General features: G+C 43.9%; 1 protein-coding gene across 1 annotated transcript; it reads right to left on the bottom strand.

Annotated features, from left to right (window-relative positions):
- Window positions 1-68: 68 nt before the first annotated feature.
- On the bottom strand, window positions 69-24,781 carry LOC135517972 (golgin subfamily A member 2-like). Its single transcript, XM_064942731.1, is given in 28 exon segments — window positions 69-2,936; window positions 3,038-3,230; window positions 7,371-7,477; window positions 7,642-7,812; window positions 7,948-8,167; window positions 8,311-8,499; window positions 8,742-8,966; window positions 11,271-11,384; window positions 11,742-11,960; window positions 12,215-12,351; window positions 12,555-12,642; window positions 12,758-12,865; window positions 13,273-13,362; window positions 13,454-13,595; window positions 13,796-13,834; window positions 13,836-13,852; window positions 14,045-14,151; window positions 14,314-14,407; window positions 14,903-14,965; window positions 16,444-16,482; window positions 17,058-17,138; window positions 18,434-18,496; window positions 18,749-18,812; window positions 19,045-19,094; window positions 20,397-20,558; window positions 21,204-21,272; window positions 23,127-23,267; window positions 24,652-24,781. Coding segments are annotated over 28 exon segments (3,303 nt in total). The 5' UTR covers window positions 24,700-24,781; the 3' UTR covers window positions 69-2,673.
- Between the last annotated feature and the right edge of the window lie 821 nt (window positions 24,782-25,602).

Genomic DNA, 25,602 nt, shown 5'->3' with positions numbered 1-25,602 from the left:
AATTTGTAGGGCATATTGAAGGTAGAAACTCAGGGAAACTTGCAAGGATCCATTGACCAGATTCTGTCTACTTTGCTCAATCAGTTTTATTCAGGAGGGGAGAAAATAAATCTTACAGGAGAAATCACATCAGAAATGTAGTGTTGGAAGCTCAACGATCCTTCAACGTCCCCAAACAGCCTACATTGCATTAAAACGGATTAGTTTGGATAATTATGCCTAATAAATATTTTAATTTAGTTAACCTTTGATTTAATACAAAGACATCACCCCTACCCCTTCACCTTCACCTTCACCTCAGCTGTGTGTCCAACAATTGCTCACACAAACAGACAGACAAACGCTCTGGGCTGCTAGCAACACTACAAACAGCCATTACCTTTATTCCCACACCAGGCAGAATGAATATACTGTACAATATCTTACACAGTTACAGTATATACAGCTCCTTTACAACAGAAAACTTTCAACTCGGTCTCTAAATCATCTGTTCAATCACACACATCCATTCAAAATAAACATTGAATTAGAAAGTCTGTTGGGGGAGGGAGGGGGGGAAAATCAGTTTAATCTATTACTTGCATCTCGTCACCGTCAAAATAATGGCATTTTAAATTATTTGAAAAGATTTCTTGGTTTTACTACTCCCAAAACTTTTTTTAATGACAATATTTCTCATAAGCATAAGAGAACGCTAAGCCAGGAATTTAATTCAGATTGGGGTAACAGTCCATTCACTTTCAACAGAAACTGTGTCAAGTCCTGCGGTGAAAAGTGCTGCGCTTCAGGGTAGAGTTGGTTCAGCAACTAATGCAGACCAAGTACAAACACACCTACAGACCCGAAAACATCCTCCACAACCACTACTTTCCTCATATCTGATTGAACACATTTCACATAGCATTATCAAAAACCACCTTACTATTTTTCAGACTGTTTTTGCTTTTCATTAAGTTAGGGGTAATCAATTGACTTATCATTAAAGACTTCCATTCTTGAATAAAAAAATCTGACATCGGTAGTCAACAACAAAGACACTACGAAAGCCTCAAAATAAACAAATATTATGAGTATACACACACCCCCATCATGGGAAGCTTCTCCAAAAACAGGAGAACCTTCCAATCGAACAGCAGAGCTTAACCCCCATTGCCTCTGCCCTGTGTTACTAGGATTAATACAACACTATATATACACACACACATACCTGTACATCCTCCAAGTGTACACACACACACTCTCTCTCGGTCACATCAACACATAAGCTTTAGTCTCCATTCGTTAGCTTTGAGTGGAACCCTCGGCCCAGATGTGCCAAAGAGCACTCATGACATCATAGGGCTCCAAGCACAGAAGTCAAATGCCTAGAATGGGTCTGCCATAGAAAAACTACTGTCCAAAAAACAAGTGAGATGGGACAGGATTTTAGTAGAAGCTCTGTACAATCTTAGTGCAATAACCGACAACAAAAGCCCATGAAACTAGAGAGAAGAGACCACTTACATTCAGATCATTAGGGATACAATTGAGATTGGATCATTTATCACAGACAATCTCCATCCAGTCTCAAAGGGAGCAACTTCATATTAATGATATGTAGAGGGGCAACAAGCACAATGGAATTGAATGATTGATAAACAAGAGATGACATGAAAATGGGACATGAAATAAATAAACGGAGAGCAAACTAGGGGAATAGAACTGACTGGCTCATTGGCAGAAGAGAAAGCTCTACTGTACATGCATGTGTTCAGATTTCAGTGTTTCCAAATGGAAGAGGGTGGATAGACAAGGTAATTGTAGGGGAGAGCCGCCATGTGTCTACGTTCACATTCCTCTTTCCTATGACGTCATTGTGTTCCCCTCCTTAGAAGTAAACGACTTAGAAATTAAGTGAACAATGCAAACTTGTGCCAAATGCTAGTGTCTTTACCAATGCTTTCCTGACTTGCTTTCTCCCCAGTTAGGTCAAGGCTCCAGCCTGAATAGATACTGACCTTCACTACTCCACCTGCTTCACTGACAACACACTACCTCCACTGCCATAGAACACACAAACACCTACCTAAGGCTCTGTATCAGTCTCCTTCCATTCATGACCAAATGCCTGAGTATGTCTTGTTGCCCATCAGTTGTCATGGAGGAAAAGAGACAAATAAATTGAGACACAGCCCACAGGGCAAAACCAAGCCTCGTCTGTCTCCACTACCAAACACAGACTATCCCAGTTCTTCTCCAGAATCAGTCACACATTGTGAATGAGGATCCTGGGAGAGTAGTCCATGCACGCACACATACTATTGCTGCTAACTTCACTCAAAGCCTTAATTTCTCCTTCAATAGACAATGACTGAGGGGACAGAGATATTTTATTGCATAAGGGGAGTGAGCAACTCCCAGCCTTAGTGTGCAGTGAATAATAAACTGCATGTGAGACCCGTCAAGGACTCAAATGGAGTGTGAGACAGCGTAAACAAACTCTCCAGAAATTTGAATATGTCGGGGGGGGGGGGAGAGTGCGCATGTGTGTGAGACCGTATACCCAGAAGTGTGTGTACGTGTGATCCTAGATGACCTAAGTGTGACGTGGTGGAATGGTGTGTGTGTTCAGAGATCCTTCAACATTGCCAGGGATCCAAACCAACTTTGCCAGTTGGCTCCATAGTCTCATCATCAGACCACCAGGATCTTGACTTCGTCCTGCTGGTCAGGCCGGTAGAAGAAGGGGATGCAGGGATTGTCCCCCAGGAAGGGCACGGTGCGGGGCCCCTGGATCTCCTGGAGCAGCTGCATGATCTGCCTGGCTGTGCCATCCTCATGGGGCCTCAGAGCCTGTGAATCTGGGGGGAGCCTCTGGACCAAGTCTGACGGTACACTGTGAGGGGTATTAGGGGTGGTGGAGTCAGATTCCATAGCTTTACTTAGATCCATAGACTCTGGAGGGAGAAGGAGATGAGAGATCAGGGAGGTTAGTATAATGACTATCCATGGACTCTACAGCGGGAATGGAGAGGTGTGTGTGTGTGTGTGCTCAAACCTTGTCCGTCTACAGCATTGAGCTCCATGCGTCTGTGTGCGTGGTGGGACTGGACATGGTCCTCCCCAGCTGGCAGCAGGTCAGGGTTAGCTGTAGTGTCAGCTCTAGCCACCACCCCAGCATAGCGGCTGTACCACTCGTTCCTCTCACCCACCAACCTCATGACCAGGTCCTGCAGCTCTGCCAGTTTGGCCTGCATGGGCACAGAAACACAATCAAATTTGTGTACTTTCTGTGTGTGCGTGTGGACCATTTGCCAAAACTGAAAAGATATAGCTAGCTAACAACCTTTTCCACATGGAAAAGATGGTGGACAGTGACTTGCTAGAAAATCCCAGCTAGCTACAAGGAATCTGCCTTCCGACAAAAAAAGCCTCTCCCAAGTGGTATTGACACCTACTCCCGTTGCCTGCTGCACTGCAGCTTGGATTCCACCTGGCGATCTGTTCACCGTCTGCCCTGGACCGTCTCCCCATCTGGTACAGATCACAACAACCCCCTGCCACTCACCCCTCTCTCCCAAGATGTCACTCGCCTCCAGCACACACACACTGTTGGGGCGAGTGACTGAACTTACAATGGCTAGTCCTAAGTCATTATATTTTTTTCTTGTGCTTTATGCTATTTGCCTCATGCGTGCTTTGTTGACTATGAACTTGCTTGTTTACCCAACCGTGGGACAGATTATGTTTGTTCCCACACACAGGACTGACTCTCTATTGGTTACACAGACTCTTGGCCTCCCATCCTATTCTAACTACCTCTCCCCGGCTTTCTATTCATGTTAACTGATGAAATTGTTTAACAATATGATCTTGTTGCCATCTAATGCACATTCAAATGTCAAAAATCAACACTCCAGAGCACTCCCTGTCCTCTGCCGTGCCCTGATTATATTACTGCTGATGATATCTGGAAATGTGCAAGTACACCCTGGCCCATCTACTGTCGCTAGCCCCAATTCTGATTTGTGCTCGGATGTCTACTTCACCGATTTCTGCTCTCGTAAAAGCCTGGGTTTTCTGTACATTAACACTGGAAGATAATTACCTAAAATTAGAGGTTGACCGATTATGATTTTAAAAACGCTGATGCTGATACTTGGAGGACCAAAAAAAGTGGATATGAAAATTGGCCGATTTTAAATCAGTATCAAGCTAGTTAACCTAGTAATATCATAAGCCATGTGTAGTTAACTAGTGATTATGTGAAGATAATTTTAATGCAGGCTAGCAACTTACCGTGGCTCCTTGCAGCCACAAGGTCCTTTTAACGCAGCACTTGTGTAACAGGTGGTCAGCAATGTAATCGGCCATAATCGGCATCCAAAAAGGCTGAATACCGATTGTTAAAAATCATCCCTAATATTGGTGGGTTCACAGCTCCAATCCAGATGTGTTGGTCATTACCAAGACGTGGTTAAGAAAGTGTTTTGAACACTGATGTTAACCTTTCTGGTTTTAACCTTTTTCGGCAAGACAGATCTTCCAAAGGTGGTGGAGTGGCAATCTTTACCAACGAACACCTTCAGTGCTCGGTTGTCTCCACTAAGTATGTCCCTAAAACAATTTGATTTGCTGGTTTTACACATTAAACTTACAAATAACTCATTGTTGACTGTTGCTGGGTGTTATCATCCACCATCAGCACCAGCCTGCACCCTAAATGCCTTAAGCTCTTTCCTGGCCCCTTACACTAAGCCTGAATTTGTCCTGCTAGGTGCCCTGAATTGGGACATGCTTAAACATCCTGACCAAGTCCTAAAGCAATGGGACTCCCTAAATCTCTCAGATTATTACCAATTCCACAAAATATGACTCCAAACACCCAGAAAAGGCTACTCTCCTTGATGTTTTCCTTACCAATAATCCAGATCTAGCAACCTTTCGGTTATTGGCCCAACGCTCTAACCACTAGGCTACCTGCTGCCCCTAATGACCTTAGCGATCACGGTTTTACAGCCTGTGTTTGTAATGGCTGCTCAGTGAAACAACCTGTCCTGATTTGTCATAGACCCTTACCCCAAAAAATATATGAGCAAGCCATCCTTCATGAGCTGGCCTGTAACTTGGTATAGAACCAGCTTGATCCCCTCTGCCGAAGATGCTTGGACCTTCTTTTTTTATATTTTCAGTGGCATCATTAACAAACACGCACTCAAAAGAAAAGGAGAATTAAAAACTGATTCATCCCCTGGTTCGACCGTGATCTGGCAGAGTTACTCCACCTCAAGAATTCCATTTGTCAAAATCGCTCGGCACACGCATACTCAGGCTGACTGGCTGTCGTTCAGACAAATTATAAATAAGTGCAAGGCCAAAGTTAGTTACTTTAAGGAGCAGTTCTCTCTGTGGGTCTAACCCCAAGAAGTTCTGGAAAATGATTAGACCTGGAGAATAAACCCTCCTCCTCACATCTGCCCATGTCCCTAAATGTTGATGTGGTTGTCTGACAAGAAGCACATGGCGGAGCTCTTTGAATCACCACTTCATTAAGTCAGGATTCCTATTAAGACTCTGCCATGCCTCCTTCCCCATCCAACATTCTCATCTCCTACTCCTAATGCGACTAGCCCCGATGCTCCTCCCTCTTTTTCCCTTGCCCCACTACAAAGTGTATCAATGCAGGCAGTCACTGAGTCCGAGGTGCTAAAGGGGCTCCTTAAACTTGACCCCCAAAAAAACATTCAGGTCAGATGGTTTAGACCCTTTCTTATTTAAGGTTGCTGCCCCTATCATCGCCAAGCCTCTCTCTCCTCTGGTTAGGTTCCCATTGCTTGGAAGGCAGCCCCGGTGCGTCCTTTATTTTAAGGGAGAGACCAACTGTTACAGGCCTTGTCAATACTCAACTGACTGGCTTTCTTGAACTCTATAGTATCATCTCTGGTATGCAATCTAGTTTCCGCTCAGGTTATGGATGTGTCACTGCAATCTTAAAAGATTCTCAATTATGTCACCATTGCCCTTGATTCTAAGCAATGTTGTGCTGCTATTTTAATTGACTTGGCCAAAGATTTTGACAGTAGATCATTCCATTCTTGTGGGCCAGCTAAGGAGTATTGGTGTCTCCGAGGGGTCTTTGGCCTGCTAATTACCTCTCTCAAAGTGTGCAGTGTCGTCAGAACATCTGCTGTCTCAGCCACTGCCTGTCACCAAGGGAGTACCCCAAGGCTCAATCCTAGGCCCCACGCTCTTCTCAATTTACATCAACAACATAGCTGTTGGAAGCGCTCTCCTCCATTTATATGCAGATGATACAGTCTTCTACTGAGCTGGACCCTCCCCGGATTTTGTGTTAAACGCTCTACAACAAAGCTTTCTTTGTGTCCAACAAGCTTTCTCTGCCCTTAACCCTGTTCTGAATGCCTCCAAAACAAAGGTCATGTAGTTTGGTAAGAAGAATGCCCCTCTCCCTACCGGTGTGTTTTTTAACTGAGGGTTTAGAGCTTGAGGTAGTAACCTCTTATAAGTACTTGGACAGCACACTGTCCTTCTCTCAGCACATAAAGCTGCAGGCTAAGGTTAAATCTAGACTTGGTTTCCTCTATCGTAATCTCTCCTCTTTCACCCCAGCTACCAAACTAACCCTGACTCATATGACCATCCTACCCATGCTAGATTACAGACATGTAATTTTAGATTGGCAGGTAACGGTGCATCGAGCAGCTAGATGTTCTTTACCATTCGACCATCAGATTTGCCACCAATGCTCCTTATAGGACACATCACTGCACTCTATACTCCTCTGTAAACTGGTTCTCTCTGTATACCCGTCGCAAGACCCACTGGTTGCTGCTTATTTATAAAACCCTCTTAGGCGTCACTCCCCCTATCTGAGATACCTACTGCAGTCACACACACACACACACACAACACCTGTTCTGCCAGTCACATTCTGTAAGAGGTCCCTAAAGCATACATATCCCTGGGGGCCCTCTTTTCAGTTCACTGCAGCTAGCGACTGGCACGAGCTGCAAGAAAACTCAAACTGGACCACATTATCTCCATCTCTTCATTCAAAGACTCAATCATGAATACTCTTACTGGCAGTTGTGGCTGCTTCGCCTAATGTATTGTTGTCTCTACGGTCTTGTCCTTTGTGCTGTTGTCTGTGCCCAATAATGTTTGTACCATGTTGTGTTGCTACCATGCTGTTTTCATTTGTTGCTGCCATGCTATGCTGTCGTCTTTGGTCTCTCTTTATGTAGTGTCGTCTTGTGATGTGTTTTGTCGCATATTCTTAATCCCAGCCCCTGTCTCCTTTTGGTAGGCCTTCATTGTAAATAATTTGTTCTTAACTGACTTGCCTAGTTAAATAAAAAATAAAATCAAACCTTCATCTCCTCTTTGTCCTGGGCCAACATACTAATGTACTGCTCCTTTTCCGTGTGTTTCTGCTTCATGACAGCTCTCTGGTTCTGGTACAGGGCAATGTACTCTCCTGGACAAACACACAATGAAGGAAAGGGATGACCGGTCACACTATGGGAATGAAAGTGTACGTGCATCACTGTGTGTGTGTGTGAAAAAGGGTAGTGGAGAGTGTGTGTCTCACTGATAGTGGCAGTCTCTCCAGACAGCTGTATAGAGGAGTGTGATTGTCACCTATAGTATCAGTCTCTCCAGACAGCTGTATACAGCGGTGTTCCAGCTCCTCTACCCTCTCCTTCAGGTCAGCCTTCTCCTGCATCAGCGAGGTGAAGCGGTGTTGGAGCTTCTCCATGGCAACACACAGGGCCTCGTGTACCTCCACTGGTACGCCCTCTGACCCGGAGACTAACAGGGAGGGGAAACACCGGTCACACACTGCAATGGTAACACACTCAAAACTAGCATAGAGCTCTGAGAAAACAAACATTGGTCATGTACGTAGCACACACAAATATGTGCATGCACCTCTCCTCCTCTCACCTGTGTGTTCACAGTGACTGTGGTCATCATGGCTGTGAGTGTGGCCGTGACTGTGGTCATGGTTGTGTTCATGGTCATGACTGTGGTGCTGGAACTCCATGCTGGGTGCTGCAGCCTGGTGACGGGCTGCAAGGTGCAGTCTCCTCTCCTCCTCCAGTCTGCTCCTCACCTCATCTCTCTCTGCCACCACACGTGCCACTGCATCGCGCACAAACTCCTCCTGAGAGATGGAAGAGAGGATTTTTATTTTATTAAATTGGAGACAATTATCTGAGAGATGCTTTGAAAATCCTCACATATGTAGCATTTGGTAGCAACAACACGAGGCCACTTAAAACCACTGATAAGTTATTTTCTCCTTACCATCTCTTCCCGGCTCTCAAAGTCTTCTGGGATAGCAATGGAGGACTTCTGTGGGCTTTCTGGCAGGGATTGGCTCTCCACTCCGTCTCCCTGGTCTCTGGGGGGTGTGGCCAGGGCTGAGCTGTTGAGCAGCTCTGTGACTTCAGCCTTCAGCTGCTCGTTGTCTCTGGACAACTGCTCCAGCCTCTCCTGTATGGGGGAGGGTTACCACAGCCACAAAGTCATAAATTGTAGAAATGGGTGGGGTTTATCTTCTCAAAATCCGATTTTAAACATAACCCTAAACCAACCTTAAGCCTAACCTTTTAAGTTTTCATGAATTTTTACGATGTAGCCTATTTTGACTTTGTGGCAACTATTGACAACCCAGCCGGCCAGCCAGCGCAGCAGTAACGATGCATTATGAATGTGTGCGTGTCCCATTCCCTGACCTGGTATTGCTCCAGCTGTTTGTGGCTCATCTCCAGTTGAACCCTTCCATGGGTCTCGTCATGCTGCAGCCGGTCCATCAGCTGGCTCTGCTGCAAGTACTGTCTGTGGAGCTGCTCCCGCTCAGATGCCAGGGCCGTGTAGCCTGCAGAGTACTGCTGTAGGTGGGCCACTATCTGGTCCCGTTGCTCCAGCAGTGCCTGGTACTCCAGAGACTTCAGCTCCAACTGGGGATGAAGCAGACGTGTGTGTGTGTTTGTGTGACAAATGTTGTTCCTGCAGCTGTTCACCACCTTAATTGGGGAGGATGGGCTCGTGGTAATGGTTGGAGCGGAATGGTATGAAATACATCAAGCACATGGGGTGTCTCTCAAAATGCATACAACCATTCAAGCAAATTGGAGCAAGGAAGGGTCGAAGTATGAGTCCAAATCAAAGTATGTGAAACAGAGCACAGAGGGCACTTCTCGAATGCGTACTCCATTTGTACATATTTTGAAGCATGCATAGACGCAAGCTTCCATGGAAAGTTTGCAAAGAAATATAACGTAACCACGTATAAAATGACATTTTCTTGAAATCAAGAGAGGACATTACTTGAGTTGAAGTGAGAGAAAATACACTCCGACTTTGTAATTAAATGTTGCCTATTCACATCTCATATGTTGCCTGACTACAACATTTTATCTTGATATGTTGATAAATACATTCAGTGTTAATTTTGGCATGGTTACCTGCCTACAATAGCCACTGTAGGTTGTAAGCCCATAGTAAATTAGAGTTAACTGGCTAGCAACTACTGTTAGCTATGCAGATAGCCACAAAGAATTGTTAGCTAGCTACCCATGCCTGTTATACTATTTTGTAACCTACATTATTACGATTCACATATAGCTAGCTGATAAATATGAAGTAAAAAGTTTGCTTTGTGTATATCTTGTTTCGTCTCTTTTGACATTGTCCTGGCTAGAAGAAGGAAGGTTCAGTGAATGAGTAAGTCCATAAGGTCAACTGGCTAGCTAGCCATGAAGAATTGACTTCTACCTTGCATAACATTAGTTTAAGGCAATCTTTCTAGCTAGATTATGATTCACATAGCCCTCGTCTGAATAATTTCTGAATTAACTGTTGCGGTGACCGCCACGCCGGCAGTCATGAAGGCAAACAAATTCCACGTGACCGTTTAGTCACGGGTAATTAGGCTTCTCCAAGCTCTGATGCTGCTGATGTTCATTAGTAGCCTACCAAACTTGCTAACTGCCTGGTACTAATCACTCTGACATCAATGCAAATGTCATCAAAAATCTAATAAAAACCTTAATGAGAGCTCATGAGGCACAACATTCCTATAGGCCATGCAATTATATGGCCATCACTCTGTCTATAGGCTACTATTAAAAGGGGAACGATCCCATCAACTTTCTGCTAGGCCTACTATATTTCACAACTTTCCTAATATTAAGCACATTGTTTATCTTTACAACAGGAGTATAGCCTCATGGCTGGCATAAAAATGAACCACGGGAAAAGCGTCCTCCATTCGCAATTTAAGTGCATAGATGAGATGTATTTTTTCCCCGCTGCCCATTTCGAGACAGATGCATGATAATTGTCCATTCTAAATCAAAACTAATTTCACATATATTATATGTAAAGACTAGATTAAATCAAGAATAGTCTGATGGGAGACTCACTGTTCTTCCCATTCCTATTACTTGTGAATTATGCCCAGCATAAGGGAAAGAAACAATGGCTTCTTTTTGCAAGTTTTTCAAATTGTAGTTGCACACCTCATGTAGCCTTACCCATAGCCCTATATGTTTTCATAAGGTTTGTATCACAACTAAAGTGTCCAAACAACTTCTTAAAATGAAGCACATTAATCCTCTTTAGAAGGGGTGTAGAGCCTAAGTGGTAGACATAAGCAGCGTGTGAGTTTCAAGTTTGGGGAAGATCATTTTCACCATAAACATTTATCATAAAAAGTATTAAATGCATAAATCGCATTTGTGGTCATTTTTGATAATGGTCTTTTCTGCTAATGGAAAATTTGCGCTCGTAGCCTACTACCATGTGCACATTGCTGTGCTTATAATGTGAAGAAAGAGGCCAAATTGTTTAACATAATTTAAAGCTGTTTTTTTTTAAATTGTGAATGAGAGACTGATGAAGTGTGTGCAGCCTGAGAAAAAAACTAAGCCGAGCTTATGCCTTCTGTCATCATTAGTCGCATCATGCAGCCTTACAGAATGCAGTCTTGTCTATTGTTGCCATTGTCCTGGCTGGAAGAAATTAATGGGGAGATGCAGCGTGAGGTAATACAGTAGGGGGAGTGCTTCTCAAATTAAATGTTTTATGCGTCCTCACAAGAACACACTCAAGAGAACGTCCTCGGAGAATGCACTTGGAGCATGAGAGTATGCACAGAGAAACATCCATGGTTTCCATGTGTTTGATGCCATTCCATTTGCTCTGTTCCAGCCATTATTATGAGCCGTCCTCCCCTGAGCAGACTCCACTTGTGTCCCTACCTGCTCCTTGAAGTTATGCAGGTCCTCCTGTAGTTGTCCCATCTTGCGTCCCAGCTCCTTCTTGACGTGATGCTCTGACTGCAGAGCAGTAGTCAGCTCCATGTTCTCATTAGTCTAGGATGGCAGGAAGAAATTCAACGAGGTAACACCCTTGTTATTCTAACGTGTCTTATCTTACTAGCACTGACTTTGTTGATATTAGCTTATTGAGGAAAAAGTTTGACTTTCTATGATTGTGATATTTGGTTGTCTCACCTCGCTACCTTAAGATGAACTAAGTCGCTCTGGATAAGTGAGTCTGCTAAATGGCTAAACTGTAAATGTAAATGTGTGTGTTTTGAATGTGGCTGGATGAGTAAAAACCATGTATCCAGTTCCACCCATTTATTTTATAACCAACCAAACTTAGGCAGATTAGTGAATACTTAAAATAAGTCAACAGGACAGTAAATAGGTAATATTCGTCCTTACCAGTTTGACGAAGCCGTTCTGCAGCTCAGCCAGCTGGTCTTTAAGGGTGCGGTTCTGGGCCAGGGCGCGGCTGATGGTGGCCTTGTCGCTCTGCACGTCCTCCAGCATGCGCCTGCGGTCCTCTGCATCCTCGGCCCCGCGCTCCGCATGGCGCTCCAGCTCCGAGAGACGGGACTCCTGCTCCGAGCACATACGACTCAGCTGCTCGTTGTCATGTAGCTATAACAAAGGAACGGGAAGAACAGTGAGATTTTGCTTGTGAGACTAACAGGGAAATGGTGTCCAGGATTTGGTTCCAGGCCGGCACCAACACAAACCATAATGCATCTTATTAGTCAAGGCCTTGATGAGACAGGGAGTGTTCAGAGTGTGATATGCACAGTGCGTGTTATTATTCACTGGTAGTGTGTGTGTGTGTGTGTGTGTGTGTGTGTGTGTGTGTGTGTGTGTGAGAGAGAAGGAGAGGTTATCACCTGGGCCTGGAACTGTGTGTTGAGAGAGTCTCTCTCCTGCTGCAGGCTGCTGAGGGCTTCCTGGAGGGCCAGTTCACTCGCCGAGGGCCCTGAGGGCTGGGGATCTACCTGGGCCTCTCTCTCATGGGACAAACGGGCTGGGGAGGAGAAAACAATCAGCTCATCTCCCTTTGAGAACATTTTTCTCCTTTCACCAACAGTACATTGTACTTTCCTTATGGCAATACAAATCCTTTCATGATAATCATTGACAGGACGAACACGGTAAGCTTGTCTTTGGTAGAAAGCTCTTCTGAGAACCACGGATGTGTAAAACAAGGAGGGTAGCTGTGTGCCTCACCTGCAGCGTGCTTCAGGTCTGTGATGTGGGCTTCTAGCTCCTGGATCTGACTGATGCTCCTGTCTCTCTCCTCTGCTACTAGTGTCACCTGCACAGGACACACACACACCCCAATCAACAACTTGACGAAGTATTTCAAGCATTCCGTTCAGAGGCTATGCCAGCTCTATAGATTCTGCTAATGGGGTGGTAGCATAGTGTACCTGAGAGAGCAGCTGCTCTGTCTTATCCTTCCATACTCGTCCCTCCTCCTGGATCTGCTCAGCGTAACGGTCTCTCTCTGTCTGCAGCTGGGCCACCGACTCCATTAACTATAGATAATACCAAAAGACCATTAACACAATGGCAAGGCGCTAAAACATTAAAGAGAGGCATACACCCGTTTGTAAATGGCAGTTAAGAGTGTTGGGCCAGTAACTGAAAGGTTGCTAGTTTGAATCAGAGTCGCAACAGTGAAAAATCTGTCAATGTGCCCTTGAGCAAGGCACTTTATCGCAATTGCTCCAGGGTTGCTGTTGATAATGGCAGACCCTGACCCCACTCTCTGAAGGTGTCTCAGCGAGAGTTGGGATATGGAAAAAATATATTTCCAATTCAAATAGGACAATTCTAAGCAACCACCAAATTTGATTATAAATGTGTGGTCATGAATCAGTTCTAGGTGATTTCATCCCACACAATGCTCTCGCATGCACACACGCATGCACACCCCCCCTACCTGAGCAGTGTGCACCTCAATCTGTAATTTCTCCTCCAGTAGTAACTGCATCTGCTGGTTGGCACTGGGAGGCCCTGACTGACTGGAAAACTTGGAATAAGAGAACAAGAGAATTGAAAAACTGCAAAACAAATGATAATGACAGTGTGTATGGAGAATGTGTGTGTGTGTGTGTATCTACCTGTTGCAGCATGACGTCAGCCATCTCCAGTCTCTTGCGCAGTTCATCCAGGTTCAGTCTCATAGCACTGTTCTCACTCACCTTCAGCTTGAGCTGCTCTGACAGCTCTGAACTCTGCTGCCTCCTCTCCTCACTCACACTACTGCACAGGGACGGAGAGATAAAGGAGGGTCAGGTTGGAACGTACACACACACGGCATCTGAATTGCCTAACCTACTCATAGATGACACTCATGGTTTCCACTAGTTTCCTTTTCCTACCTAGTCCACAAAGCATACAAGGAAATATGATAAAAGGCCAGCCATTTAGTAGAATGGTAGCATACTGCAGGTAAGACTTACTTTAGTCTGTACACCTCTAGCCTCAGGTTGTCCCTCTCTCTCTAGCTCTTTGTTATGCTGCACAAGAGAACAAGATAATCAATCATATGTAACGCATTACTGCAAAGCTCAAATCGAAACTCATCGCTCACGGCATTTAAGTAACTGTATCAGAATCAGTCCGGTGTGTTTGCGTGTGATAATGTAAATGACCTTCTCACACAGTTTCCTCCCTGTGTGTGTGTGTGTGTGTGTGTGTGTTTAAGTTACCTTGTCAAACTGTTTCTGTTGTGTGGAGACAGAGGACAGGGTTCTCTCCAGCTCAGAGACTCTCTGTTTGGTGGCCTGGAGACGGTTACTCAGCTCCTCAGCCTCTCCTGAAAACACACATCAGCAGCTTACTGAGCACCAATCCAAATAGACTTTTACACATATCAACTCTCTCTCACCAGCCTCCCCTGAAAACACAGCTGAGAACGTTCACATACACACATTGATATTCATACATCCTCAGTCTCACACAGGGTGTACACACACACCTGTTTTCTGGCGGGCAGCCTGCTGTGTGTATGACAGTGCGGTCTGCAGCTCCGATTTCTCCGACACCAGGATGCCGATGGTCTGGATGTGGACCTAGAGAGGAGGATGGACAGAGACAAGCAGATGATACAATCTTGAAATAAACAGATAACCTTACATATAATCATTCAATTGGTGTCATTGCACTGCATCATCCCCGTCATTTATCAAATCAAAGCTTTGTTTCACTTGGAATGACGAGAACATATTTTGTTCTGTGTGTCAGTGCGTGCATCCCTGGGTAAATGGGCAACAACATGGTGTATGGGCTCTTAAGACAGATGCATAGCACATATCTGGAAATGCAGAGTGAAATGAGAGAATTGCTTTTAAAGGTCTTCAAATGGATTAAGAGAAGATGTCAGAGGATGTGTGTCACAGGAGGTTGGTGGCATCTTAATTGGGGAGAACGGGCTCGTGTTAACAGCTGGAGCAGAATGGTATCAAATATATCAAACACATGGTTTCCAGGTGTTTGATGCCATTCCATTCGCTCCAGCCATTATTATGAGCCGTCCTCTCCTCAGCAGCCTCCACTGTTGTGTGTACCTGTAATTGTTCTCGCATGGCTCCTTGCTCCCTCACACATTTCAGTTCAAACTCCTTTCGCTCCTGATCAAAGAAAGCACAAACATATTGCATTCATCCACTGAGGAGAGACACTGAAGAATAAACACAAAATAAAACAATTTCAAAGATTTTACTGAGTTACAGTTTATATATGTAAATCAATTGAAATAAATTCATTAGGCCCTAACCTATAGATTTTACATGACTGGGAATACACAGATGCCTTAAAAAAAAAAAAAAGTAGGGCATGGATCAGAAAACCAGTCAGTATCTGGTGTGACCACAATTTGCCGCATGCAGCGAGATCCATAACCTTTGAGATATTGTTGGTCAGGCTGTTGATTGTGGCCTGTGGAACATTGTCCCACTCCTCTTCAATAGCTGTGCAAAATTGCCGAATATTGGCGGGAACTGGAACACGCTGTCGTACATGTCCATGCAGGGCATCCCAAACATGCTCAAATGGGTGACATGTCTGGTGAGTATGGAGGCCATGGAAGAACTGGGACATTTGTAGCTTCCAGGAATCGTGTACAGATCCTTGCGACATGGGGCAGTGCATTATCATACTGAAACATGAGGTGATGGCGGCGGATGAATGGCATGACAATGGGCCTCAGGATCTCATCACGGTCTCTCTGTGAATTCAAATTGCCATCGATAAAATGCAATTGTGTTTATTGTCCATAGCTTGTGTCTGACAATACCATAACCCCACCATGGGGCACTCTGTTCACAATGTTGACGTTAGCCAACTTCTCGCCATCTGCCGAATACAGTTGAAATCAGGATTCATCCGTGAAGAGCACACTTCTCCAGCGTGCCAGTGGCCATCGAAGGTGAGCATTTGTCAGTTAAAACTCCGAACTGAAGTCAGATCAAGACCCTGGTGAGGAGGATGCAGATGATCTTCCCTGAGAAGATTTGACAGTTTGTGCAGAAATTATTTGGTTGTGTAAACCAACAGTTTCATCAGCTGTCTGGGGTCATGGTCTCAGACAATCCCGCAGGTGAAGAAGCCGGATGTGGAGGTCCTGGGGTGACACGGTTACAGGTGGTCTGCAGTTGTGTGGGAGGTTGGATGTACTGCCAAATTCTCTAAAACGAAGTTGGAGGTGGCATATGGTAGAGTAATGAACATTAAATTATCTGGCAACAGCTCTGGTAGACATTCCTGCAGTCAGCATGCCAATTGCACACTCCCTCAAAACTTGAGACATCTGTGGCATTGTGTGACAAAACTCCACAATTTAGAGTGGACTTTATTTTGTCCCCAGCACAAGATGCACCTGTGTAATGATCATGCTGTTTAATCTGCTTCTTGATATGCCACACCTGTCAGGTGGATGAATTATCTTGGCAAATGAGAAATTCTCACTAACTGGGATGAAAACAAACATTTGAGATAATAGCTACTTGTGCATATGGAACATTTTTTTTCTCCCTCTTTCAGCTCATGAAACATGGCATCAAAACATTACATGTGGCATTGATGTTTTTTCCAGTATATTTACGCTCACCTTTTGCAGCTGATCTGTGAGCTCCTGAGATTGCTTGGTCTGTCAGACAAACAGGACAGAGGACAATCAGTGACATCAGCACCATCCACCACTATCTACACAAAGTCAGTCATCGAACCAAACAACAAGTCATCTCCTTTCACTCTTCAGGAGTCAAATACCTATTGAGCACCTCCCATTTACAAAGCAGCACAGAAGCTTACTAGCCTAGTCAGTCGGGTTGCGACGGTTAGCAAGCTAGCTCCAGAAGCAATATCAGTGCAGTTGGTCTATTATTAACGACAAAAACATTCCCTCATTTCATTCATTGTTGAGATCATGGGGAGCATGTCAAAGCTTAGTGGTTACCAATGAGAACAGTGCAGGACAATGACATTTGTGAGGTGAATAAACGAAACCACGCATGACTTGATCAACTGACTGACTGTGCTGCCACTCAGCACAGCTGTGGTTTAGCCAACGTGCTAAGTGTTACGTCATTCTTAAACATGCTTGTCAATCTGTGGCCAGTCAGTGTACTTGGTGTGGTATGAGTCTTGCTATGGGGGCTGTGAGGGGTTATTTGCAGAACGCCCAAAACCCAAGCATGCGCAGACACACACTCACACTCTTACCAGCAGGTCTAGCTTGGTACTGAGCTGAGAGTTTGTTAGGTTGCTGGAGTCCAGTGCGGTTGCCAGCTCCTGGTTTCGACTCTGATGTGTGAACATACAACAACAACAAAAAAAAGAGGGAGTGAATTGAAGTGAAAGAAATGAAAAACAGATGGGAGGGGGACAAATACAAACAATAATTCATTAAAGTGAAAGTAAATTAGACTGTCTCCTTCAGGGATGTAAAATGTGAACCACCAACAAAAATGGCAGCAGCTGGTATTTGGTCCTACTAGTAGTTAGTGAGGTAATACAGTGAGGACAGGGGCAGCTAGCAGAACATTCAGTAACACATGTACAGACTGGAGTGTGTAATGTAATGTGACAAACAGTGTTCTCACATGACCTCAGTATCTCCAGATGTCTACATAACATGAACTACTCCAGGGTTCCCTGGTTAAATTAATCAAAGCTTGATGAGTTGGTTATTTGAATCAGCTGTGTAGTGCTAGGTCAAAAACCAAAATGTGCACTCACGACGGACCCCAGGACAGAGTTAGGAAAACCCTGAACTGCACAACCACGGTAAGAAAATCAAAGTTCCTAATGTGATCTCAGCCAATTTAACAAGTTACAAACTAGTAGTCACTATAACATGTTGTAACACCTATACGCCAGCTCCAATCAAGGCTTTGGAAAGATGCCTGAATTTTATTTACTAAAAGAGAGTCCATTCTCTATATAGATTGCATCAAACTGCAAGGTAATCTAACAGGTCTGAGGACTATGACACAGGACAGAGATATGACCTGAGAAAGAGAAATAGAGTTCTTCTGCACTAAACTGTATGTATGCAGGGCCTGGGAAAGGTACAGTAGTGTTGCCTGGACAGCATTTCATTTGTTCTGTTCTGACTGTTACGATCTTTCAGATTGCATTGTTGTCTGAGCTGTGCAATACAATCTAAGTTATAGTCATTAGTCAAGTCTATCACTTGCTGTGTGTGCCTGTAACCCGAGCCTGGACACAGGGCCGGAACAGGCAGAGGGGTCATGTGAGCTGTATGGCCAAGGCCAGTCACATTCCTGCATGGAGAGCAAGAACGGGGGGATTGTGAGAGGAGAGGATGGAACACCTCTACATAACCTGGGGCCACACACACAAGATTTCTCTGGTGTGTGTATGGAGACACATTGGACACAAGGAGGGGAGTGAACATCATGTACTGAGGCTGATTCAATAGGCATGACGCTGAACATGGGGCAACTTCAAATGGGGATAGAATGGGACTGGGTTTGTCTGATCAGGATAAATAATGGATTGCATTTTATAGTGCTTTTCCCTGTGTACTTGCCATGATAAGGGGGCAAAGTGTGGTGTGGTGATGTGTCACTTACCTCCAGTTCTTTTTCATTGGCAGGCGAGGGAGCACCGTCTCCATTTACATAGGTGGTGGATGACTAGAATAGACAGGAAAGAAACAAGATAAGTCAAACCACAATAAAGCAAGCTTCTCAGAGCCAATGAGAACATCACAAACAGCACTCCTGATTATGCAACGCACTAAACCAGGAGCAAGCAAATATCCAAACCAAGTAAGATAGAGTATCATTGGGAGGGGCTTGCAATTAGCCGACGTGCATTTCTCAGTGCGTCGATTGCAGTTCATAAGCCTAATTTCTCCTTTTTGTGGCCATAAAGTACACACATACCCCAGAGAGCAGTCCGTTGAGCTGTTGGGAGAGCTGCCGCAGGCTCTCTGTGGATGAAAGGGGTCTGGTCGCACACACACACACACACAGAGAATTAGCCCAATGTTACAGTAACACACCAGTCTTATTGAGTAATGGAGCATTCAATGTGATAAACTGAACTGCCAGCCTTCATAACTGTGCTACTTATTCTGTGTGTGTGTTCAACACCTGCAGGCGAGGAGGGGGGGCTGTGGGGGAACATTCTGAAGAGGAATTGTGTGTGTGTGTGTGTGTAAGATGACTTGGTGACCCACCTATTCTCATCCGCATGGTTTTCATTGCCGTTGGCGTCAGGGGTGCAGTTCTGTGGCAGAGGAGAGAGAGAGAGGAAATTGCTTTGAGTGAAACTAAAAAACATCAAAGCAAGCGACATACCAGGCCAAACGTATTCAGACAATGAACACAAGTGAGGCCAATCCATCCCTTGTACACGGTTAAAAATGACCACTCATTAATGAGTGGAGAGAGAGGTGGTCACGATACCAGAATTTTAACTTCGATACCAGATTTCGTATCAAGATACTCAATACAATCACGATACCAAGAGACAAAGAGGCGTATTAGCCAAAGTCACAGAACGGCACTTGATCCACAGATCTTTCGAGTTCAGTATCAATACATTAGAAATGTAAGACTTTGGAATGCATGCATAATGGATCAATTATACAATAAATTTGACTTTGTAAAAAAATTAACTACATAAATTAGTAGCCTTATTTGAAGTGAATCTAGTCGACTGATAAACTGGGTAAATCGAGACGTAGTCTAGGCCTATTTACAATACAGGTGAATGCATATTCAATTGGAGTGTGTGCATGCATTGAGATATTGCTTGTTTTGGCTGAATTCCTGGGGCTACAGATGAAAAACAATTTGGGACTTACTTTACAGATCAACAACATTTGCGCAGAAGAAGCAATCTCTTCTTTCATAAAGTGTGCGCTGTCTCTTTATGACCCATGACATTCACTCACATACTAAGAGGCTTGCGCAAAGATGATCTTGACTGGGAGAGACATGAGTCAGGTGAGAAAGTGAATGAAGAAAGTTTTTGGCGATAATCAGCTTTGAAATAAGCAAAATGTTGTGCTATGGTTTGCATATTATCACATTCAAGGTAGTATGATAGTGAGTTGATGTTTGCTTCAGCTGTAAACTAGCAAGGAAAGCTACCGGTATCTTCTTGCATTGGAAGGTGTTCTAGCCTGTAATGGACATTGTTTTGTAAACAGTAATTAACAGTTGTTTCAACATTTATGCATGCCGTGTTGCATTATTCAAATGTGTTCATTTCTGTTCAGCGAGCGATAATGCAGCCCAGACTCCCAGTGAATGCAGTAGTTCCTCAGGACAGGCTAGAAATGCGTAAGTGGCACTGGCATGGCGCGATAATGGGACAACGGCTGCACTAATAGACAGAGTTGATTATCTATTAAAATCAGTAGATGATGTGAAACACATTTGCCAGAAGTACTGATAGTAAAAATTCTAGGACCAAACTGTTTCAGGTTCTAGTATTGAAAAAGTACAGAAGATTCAGTATACCTTGCAACAGTAAGAGAGAGAGATGGAGACAGATAGAAGACGGTGGGAGGGAGGGACACACCTTCTGCATGTCAGTGTTGTGGGCGTGGCTGACACACTCAGTGTTAGTAGCAGACATAGAGCTAGCAGGGTTATAACCAGGGGAGCTGCGGCCGGCCTCTCCGTTTGGGTCCTCCAGTAGCTGGGTGACAGGGGACCTTCTCACCTCCTCATCAATGTGGGCCTGAGGCCACAATACACACAGACATTAAGTTTCAGTGCTCATCCAGAGATTGTGGTTGAAGCAATTTGGAAACATACAAAGAAACATGCACATGTCCACACCATTCTAACCTACAAAACAAGGTACAGTCAGGCAGCACAATCACAACACATGGATGGATAATCACACATCTTGCTTTCACTGATGGAAACATGCCAGCATGGTAAATAAAAAAAAAATAAAAAATAAAAAATAAAAAATAAAAATTGGGTCCAGAAGTTAAACATGCAAAACACACAGATACTACCAAATCAACATCACGCCCCTGATGGACTGACCCAAAACAGAACTAAAAACAGTTAGCTTGGCTTTATCCTAGCATATTCATAATAAATCAACAAATGGCAAAATACATACAAAGCACTTCTCTCCCTGTAGAGAAATGGCTACGATGAGCAACCAGTGACCATAGGGAATAGCATGCAGGAGAGGAGAAAAAAAGAGGGACTGAGACAGTAGGGAGGGAATGGGACCGATACACAGAGCGAGATCAAGTGAGGTAAGTAGAGGGCAAGAGACAGGTGTACAAGAACAAAAAGGACAAAAGAAGAGTGGGGGAAGAGAGAGAGAGGGAGAGAAAAAAAGGCAGGAGGGAGATAAGCTCACCTGGCTGTTGCCAAAGGGAGGCAGAGCTAATCCATTGGTCTGACTATGAACTTTCAGAATACTCTGAATCTATGGGAGATGGGAATGGAAGGGTAAGAGAGGGACAGTGAATGAGCTAATGAGGGAGGGAGGAAGGGCATTGAAAGAGAGATTTGAAAGCCCACAACCTGCAGCTTCATTGCCAGACAATGTTAGCGGCTGACTCATCACAATCAGTTCAGTCTCTAGAAGTATAGAAAAGATTTGATTCTGTAATAATGTTCCTCTAAGAAAATGACTGTCATTGTGACTGGCTGGCTGGGAGCAAAGTCTTTACCGATGCCAGAAAAACTGGTTTCAACATAGGAAGGCTAGGGCAGAAGTTAAAGCAAACAAATACTGCAAAAAAGATCCAGGAACTACGGTGCATTCGGGAAGTATTCAGACCCCTTGACTTTGTCCACATTTTGTTATTTTACAGCCTTATTCTAAAATGGATTTAAAAATAATAAATGCTCAATCTATACACAATACCCCCTAATGACAAAGTGAAAACAGGTTTTTATTAGACAAATCTAATTTATTAAAAATAAAAAACAGAAATAACTTATTTACATAAGTATTCAAAACTTTTGCTATGAGACTCAACATTTAGCTCAGGTACATCCTGTTTCCATTGATCATTCTTGAGATGTTTCTACAACTTGATTGAGTCCGTCCACCTGCGGTAAATTCAATTAATTGGACATGATTTGGAAAGGCACACATCTGTGTATAAGGTCCCACAGTCGACAGTGCATGTCAGATCAAAAACCAAGCCATGAGTTCGAAGAAATTGTCCGTAGAGCTCCGAGACAGGATTGTGTCGAGGCACAGATCTGGGGAAGGGTACCAAAACATTTCTGCAGCATTAAAGGTCCCCAAGAACACAGTGGCCTCCATAATTCTTAAATAGAAAAAGTTTGCAACCACCAAGACTCTTCCTAAAGCTGGCTGCCCGGCCAAACTGAGCAATCGGAAAAGGGCCTTTGTTGGGGAGGTGACCAAGAACCAAGAACTTCGACAGAGCTGGGAGAACCATCCGGAAGGACAACCATCTCTGCAGCACTCCACCAATCAGCAACGCTCCCCATACAACATGACAGACCTTGAGAGGATCTGCAGAGAAGAATGGGAGAAACTCCCCAAATATAGGTGTGCCAAGCTTGTAATCATACCCAAGAAGACTCAAGGCTGTAATCGCTGCCATAGGTGCTTCAACAATGTACTGAATAAAGGGTCTGGATACCTTTGTAAATGTATTATTATTTGTTACAAATGTTTTTGCTTTGTCATTGTGTGTACATTTAAGGTAAAAAAACAACTATTTAATCAATTTTAGAATAACAATATGTGGAAAAATGCAAGGGGTCTGAATACTTTCCGATTACTCCGTATATAATTATTACGCCTGTCCCTTACACCCCCCCCCCCACATTGCTATGAAACAATTGCCAATCTGAGGTCATTCTAATTAAAGGCACATTTACATAATATTGATTTTAACCAAACAGAAGGGTGTGTGTGTTAAGATGCAACATTCTGACGGGAAAACAAATTGACAGAGCATGATAGTACTTTGTCTGACAAAGACATGTCCTTTGGTCACTGGAGCATAGCTCCATTATACATTCCATGATCTGACATAAATGACAAACACTGACAGTGCACTTGCAAATGGCTGCACTCACACACATGAAGTGTGCAGCTGAGCTGGAACATTAAATGTGATTCCAGAGCAGAAGTATCAGACTGCTTTCTTGCTTTCTTGCAACATTTCACTTTGTTATTGAAATGCAAATAGCGTGAAGTCAAATCTTGCAAAGAAGCAGTGGAGCAGTGTGCATGAACAGTACTCAAACTCATCACACACACACACAGCGGGCATGCAGCTGGGTGACTCACATTGTCTGGAGAGTGTAGGTCAGCCGAGGGTGTGTCTGGTTGGCTCCCTCCCTTCCTCTTCTTCTTGGCACCTGGTCCTCCTCCTCCATTTCCACCCCCTCCTCCACTGGCAGGAGAACTCTTCTGCTGAAACTCCTTCAGCTGCCCGGCACAAGAGAGGAGGGGAAGAGGACAATGAGAGCTCTCAACTGTCTGGAACTCACATGTTTGCTAGGCTAAGCACATCAGCAGAATAATTATATTGCATAGAAAGTACAGGGAGCCTTGGTGTGGCTTACAATAATGTGAATATTCAGAAGGATCCCATATGATTAGACTACAGTATGAGCAGTTATTCCTGGGTATGGTATCACTGGTGTGGGTGACAATGGAATGAGTATTTAGAAAGATCCAAAACTGTCCAATATCTTACAGCATAACCAATTGCTGCATTAGCTGAAGGTTGAGGAAAGTACTTTTTAGTTTTTAAATATGAAATGAGAAAACATCCTCCTTGCACAAGTGGGTTTGTTTTTAAATGTGTAATGGTAGAACATGCGCCCGCCTGCACAAGGTTGTGCTGTGACAGCTGTCATGAGACAAATTAGAGAAACTCCAAAGAGATAAGAATGCCATGTCAAATTCCTAAGTTGGATCTCAACAATAGTATGTGGTTATCACCATGTCGAAAGAGATAGTAGGCGACGCAAATGACTTGAGCAAGACAACCGTTCTTCAAACAAAATAGCTTGCTTTGATTAGGTATCTATATACAATATTTCTAGGTAGCTAGCTACTGAGTGACAAAACAGAGACAGGGAGAGGAAGCGTCTGCTGTAAAACTACCCGTCACGTTACTCTTCACTAACACATTGCTTCCTGTCAAACATGACTCAATAGATATAACTAAGCAAACGTTTTACTTAGCCACGGTAACATTATCTTCAGTTTGCCATTTCATTAACCATATAAAAGGTTAGTGACACTGGCAGGCATGCATTCCTAGGAAGTTATAACGTAGCTAGCTAACGTACACAAAGTGACAGTAAGAAAGTCAAAACAAAAGAACACCCCATTATGTGTAATATCGTGTTAGCTAGCATCAATCATCTTGTGCCAACTGGCTCGGTGCTACCTGTCAGTTCATTGATAGTTAGCTAACGTTAGCGAAATCACTATGGCTAGCTAACATGAGCAAACGTAAACTGGCCAATTGGGTTGATAAAACTACAGAAGGTTTGTACCGAGGGAGCAACGCCATTGCAAAGTTTACAAGTCCCTGCCCGGTATAAATTGTCCACATACTCTTGCTACTTAATGCCACGATTAGAGGCCCAAGGTAAGCCTCGGTATTTCGTGCGCACTAACAGCCACAGTAGGAGGATGCGAGTTGGGTTGGGCGACTGCAGACCGGTCCGAGGACGTGGAATGTCAACATCACACGGGTTCGTGAAAACTTGAAACTACTGACAACTCGAATCCAGAACAGAGTAACGTTTGAAAAAACTGTTATATTCGCTGTGAAATGGGCAATTCAAATGTGTACCTTTTTCTTGGCTGCGGCGAGTTTAATTTGCCTGCTCTGGTCGGCCATCCTTCCTGTCCGGTAGCGAACCGCACCACGTCAACAATTTGGGAACAGTCGGTGACGCGAGAAGGTATCTTGCCGCTAGGGGCGCAACAACTCCCTCGGGAATACTTCAGAAGATGTTTAATAACTAACCCAAAATAATGGGCAGAGCCAAGCACGAGCCAGTGAGATCCTACTGACGCGTTCTAGCATGTATTTGCATATTTCCGCCCTTACACAGCGAAACACCATTTATTTTAAACGTTGGCAAAGAGTAAAGTACACGCTGTTTATAACAGATTTCAGTTTTGGGAACAGTAAACTGTATTGATATAAGCTAACTATCAATGAACTGACAGGTAGCACAAAGCTAGTCAGCACAATGATTGACATTACATAGAATGGGGTGTTCTATGTTTACACTTGCTTACTGTTAAGACCCAGAGTCTCTTTTTCAAGGAAGACCTGGCCAAGAAGGCAGCAACAATCAATACATTACAGAATTAAATTGTATAACAATACAACATGATCCAGCCTATAGCCTGTATCTCAATGTGTGTGAAACGCTTGATAGTGTATGTGATGTAGAGGCCTACTTTCTTGGGGACCTGAATATTGACTGGTTTTCATCAAGCTGTCTGATCAAGAGAAGCTTCTCACTGTAACCAGTACCTGTAATCTGGTTTGGGTTATAAAACAATCTACCAGGGTGTTTACAAACACTTCAGGAACAAGATCATCCACATGTACTGATCACATTTTTGCTAATACTGTAGAACGTTGTTCTAAAGCTGTATCCGTAAGCATTGGATGCAGTGAACACAAAATAGTGGCTAAAACTAGGATAGCCAAAACTCGACAAGCTGGGCCTAAAATATTGTATAAGAGATCATACGAAATATTTTTGCTGTGACTTGTGGATTATGT

This window comes from Oncorhynchus masou, chromosome 28, assembly GCF_036934945.1.
Source record: "Oncorhynchus masou masou isolate Uvic2021 chromosome 28, UVic_Omas_1.1, whole genome shotgun sequence".
In the NCBI taxonomy this organism is placed as follows: Eukaryota; Metazoa; Chordata; class Actinopteri; order Salmoniformes; family Salmonidae; genus Oncorhynchus; species Oncorhynchus masou.
Note: the sequence above shows the minus strand (reverse complement) of the source record. Positions and strands in the feature narration are given on the sequence as shown.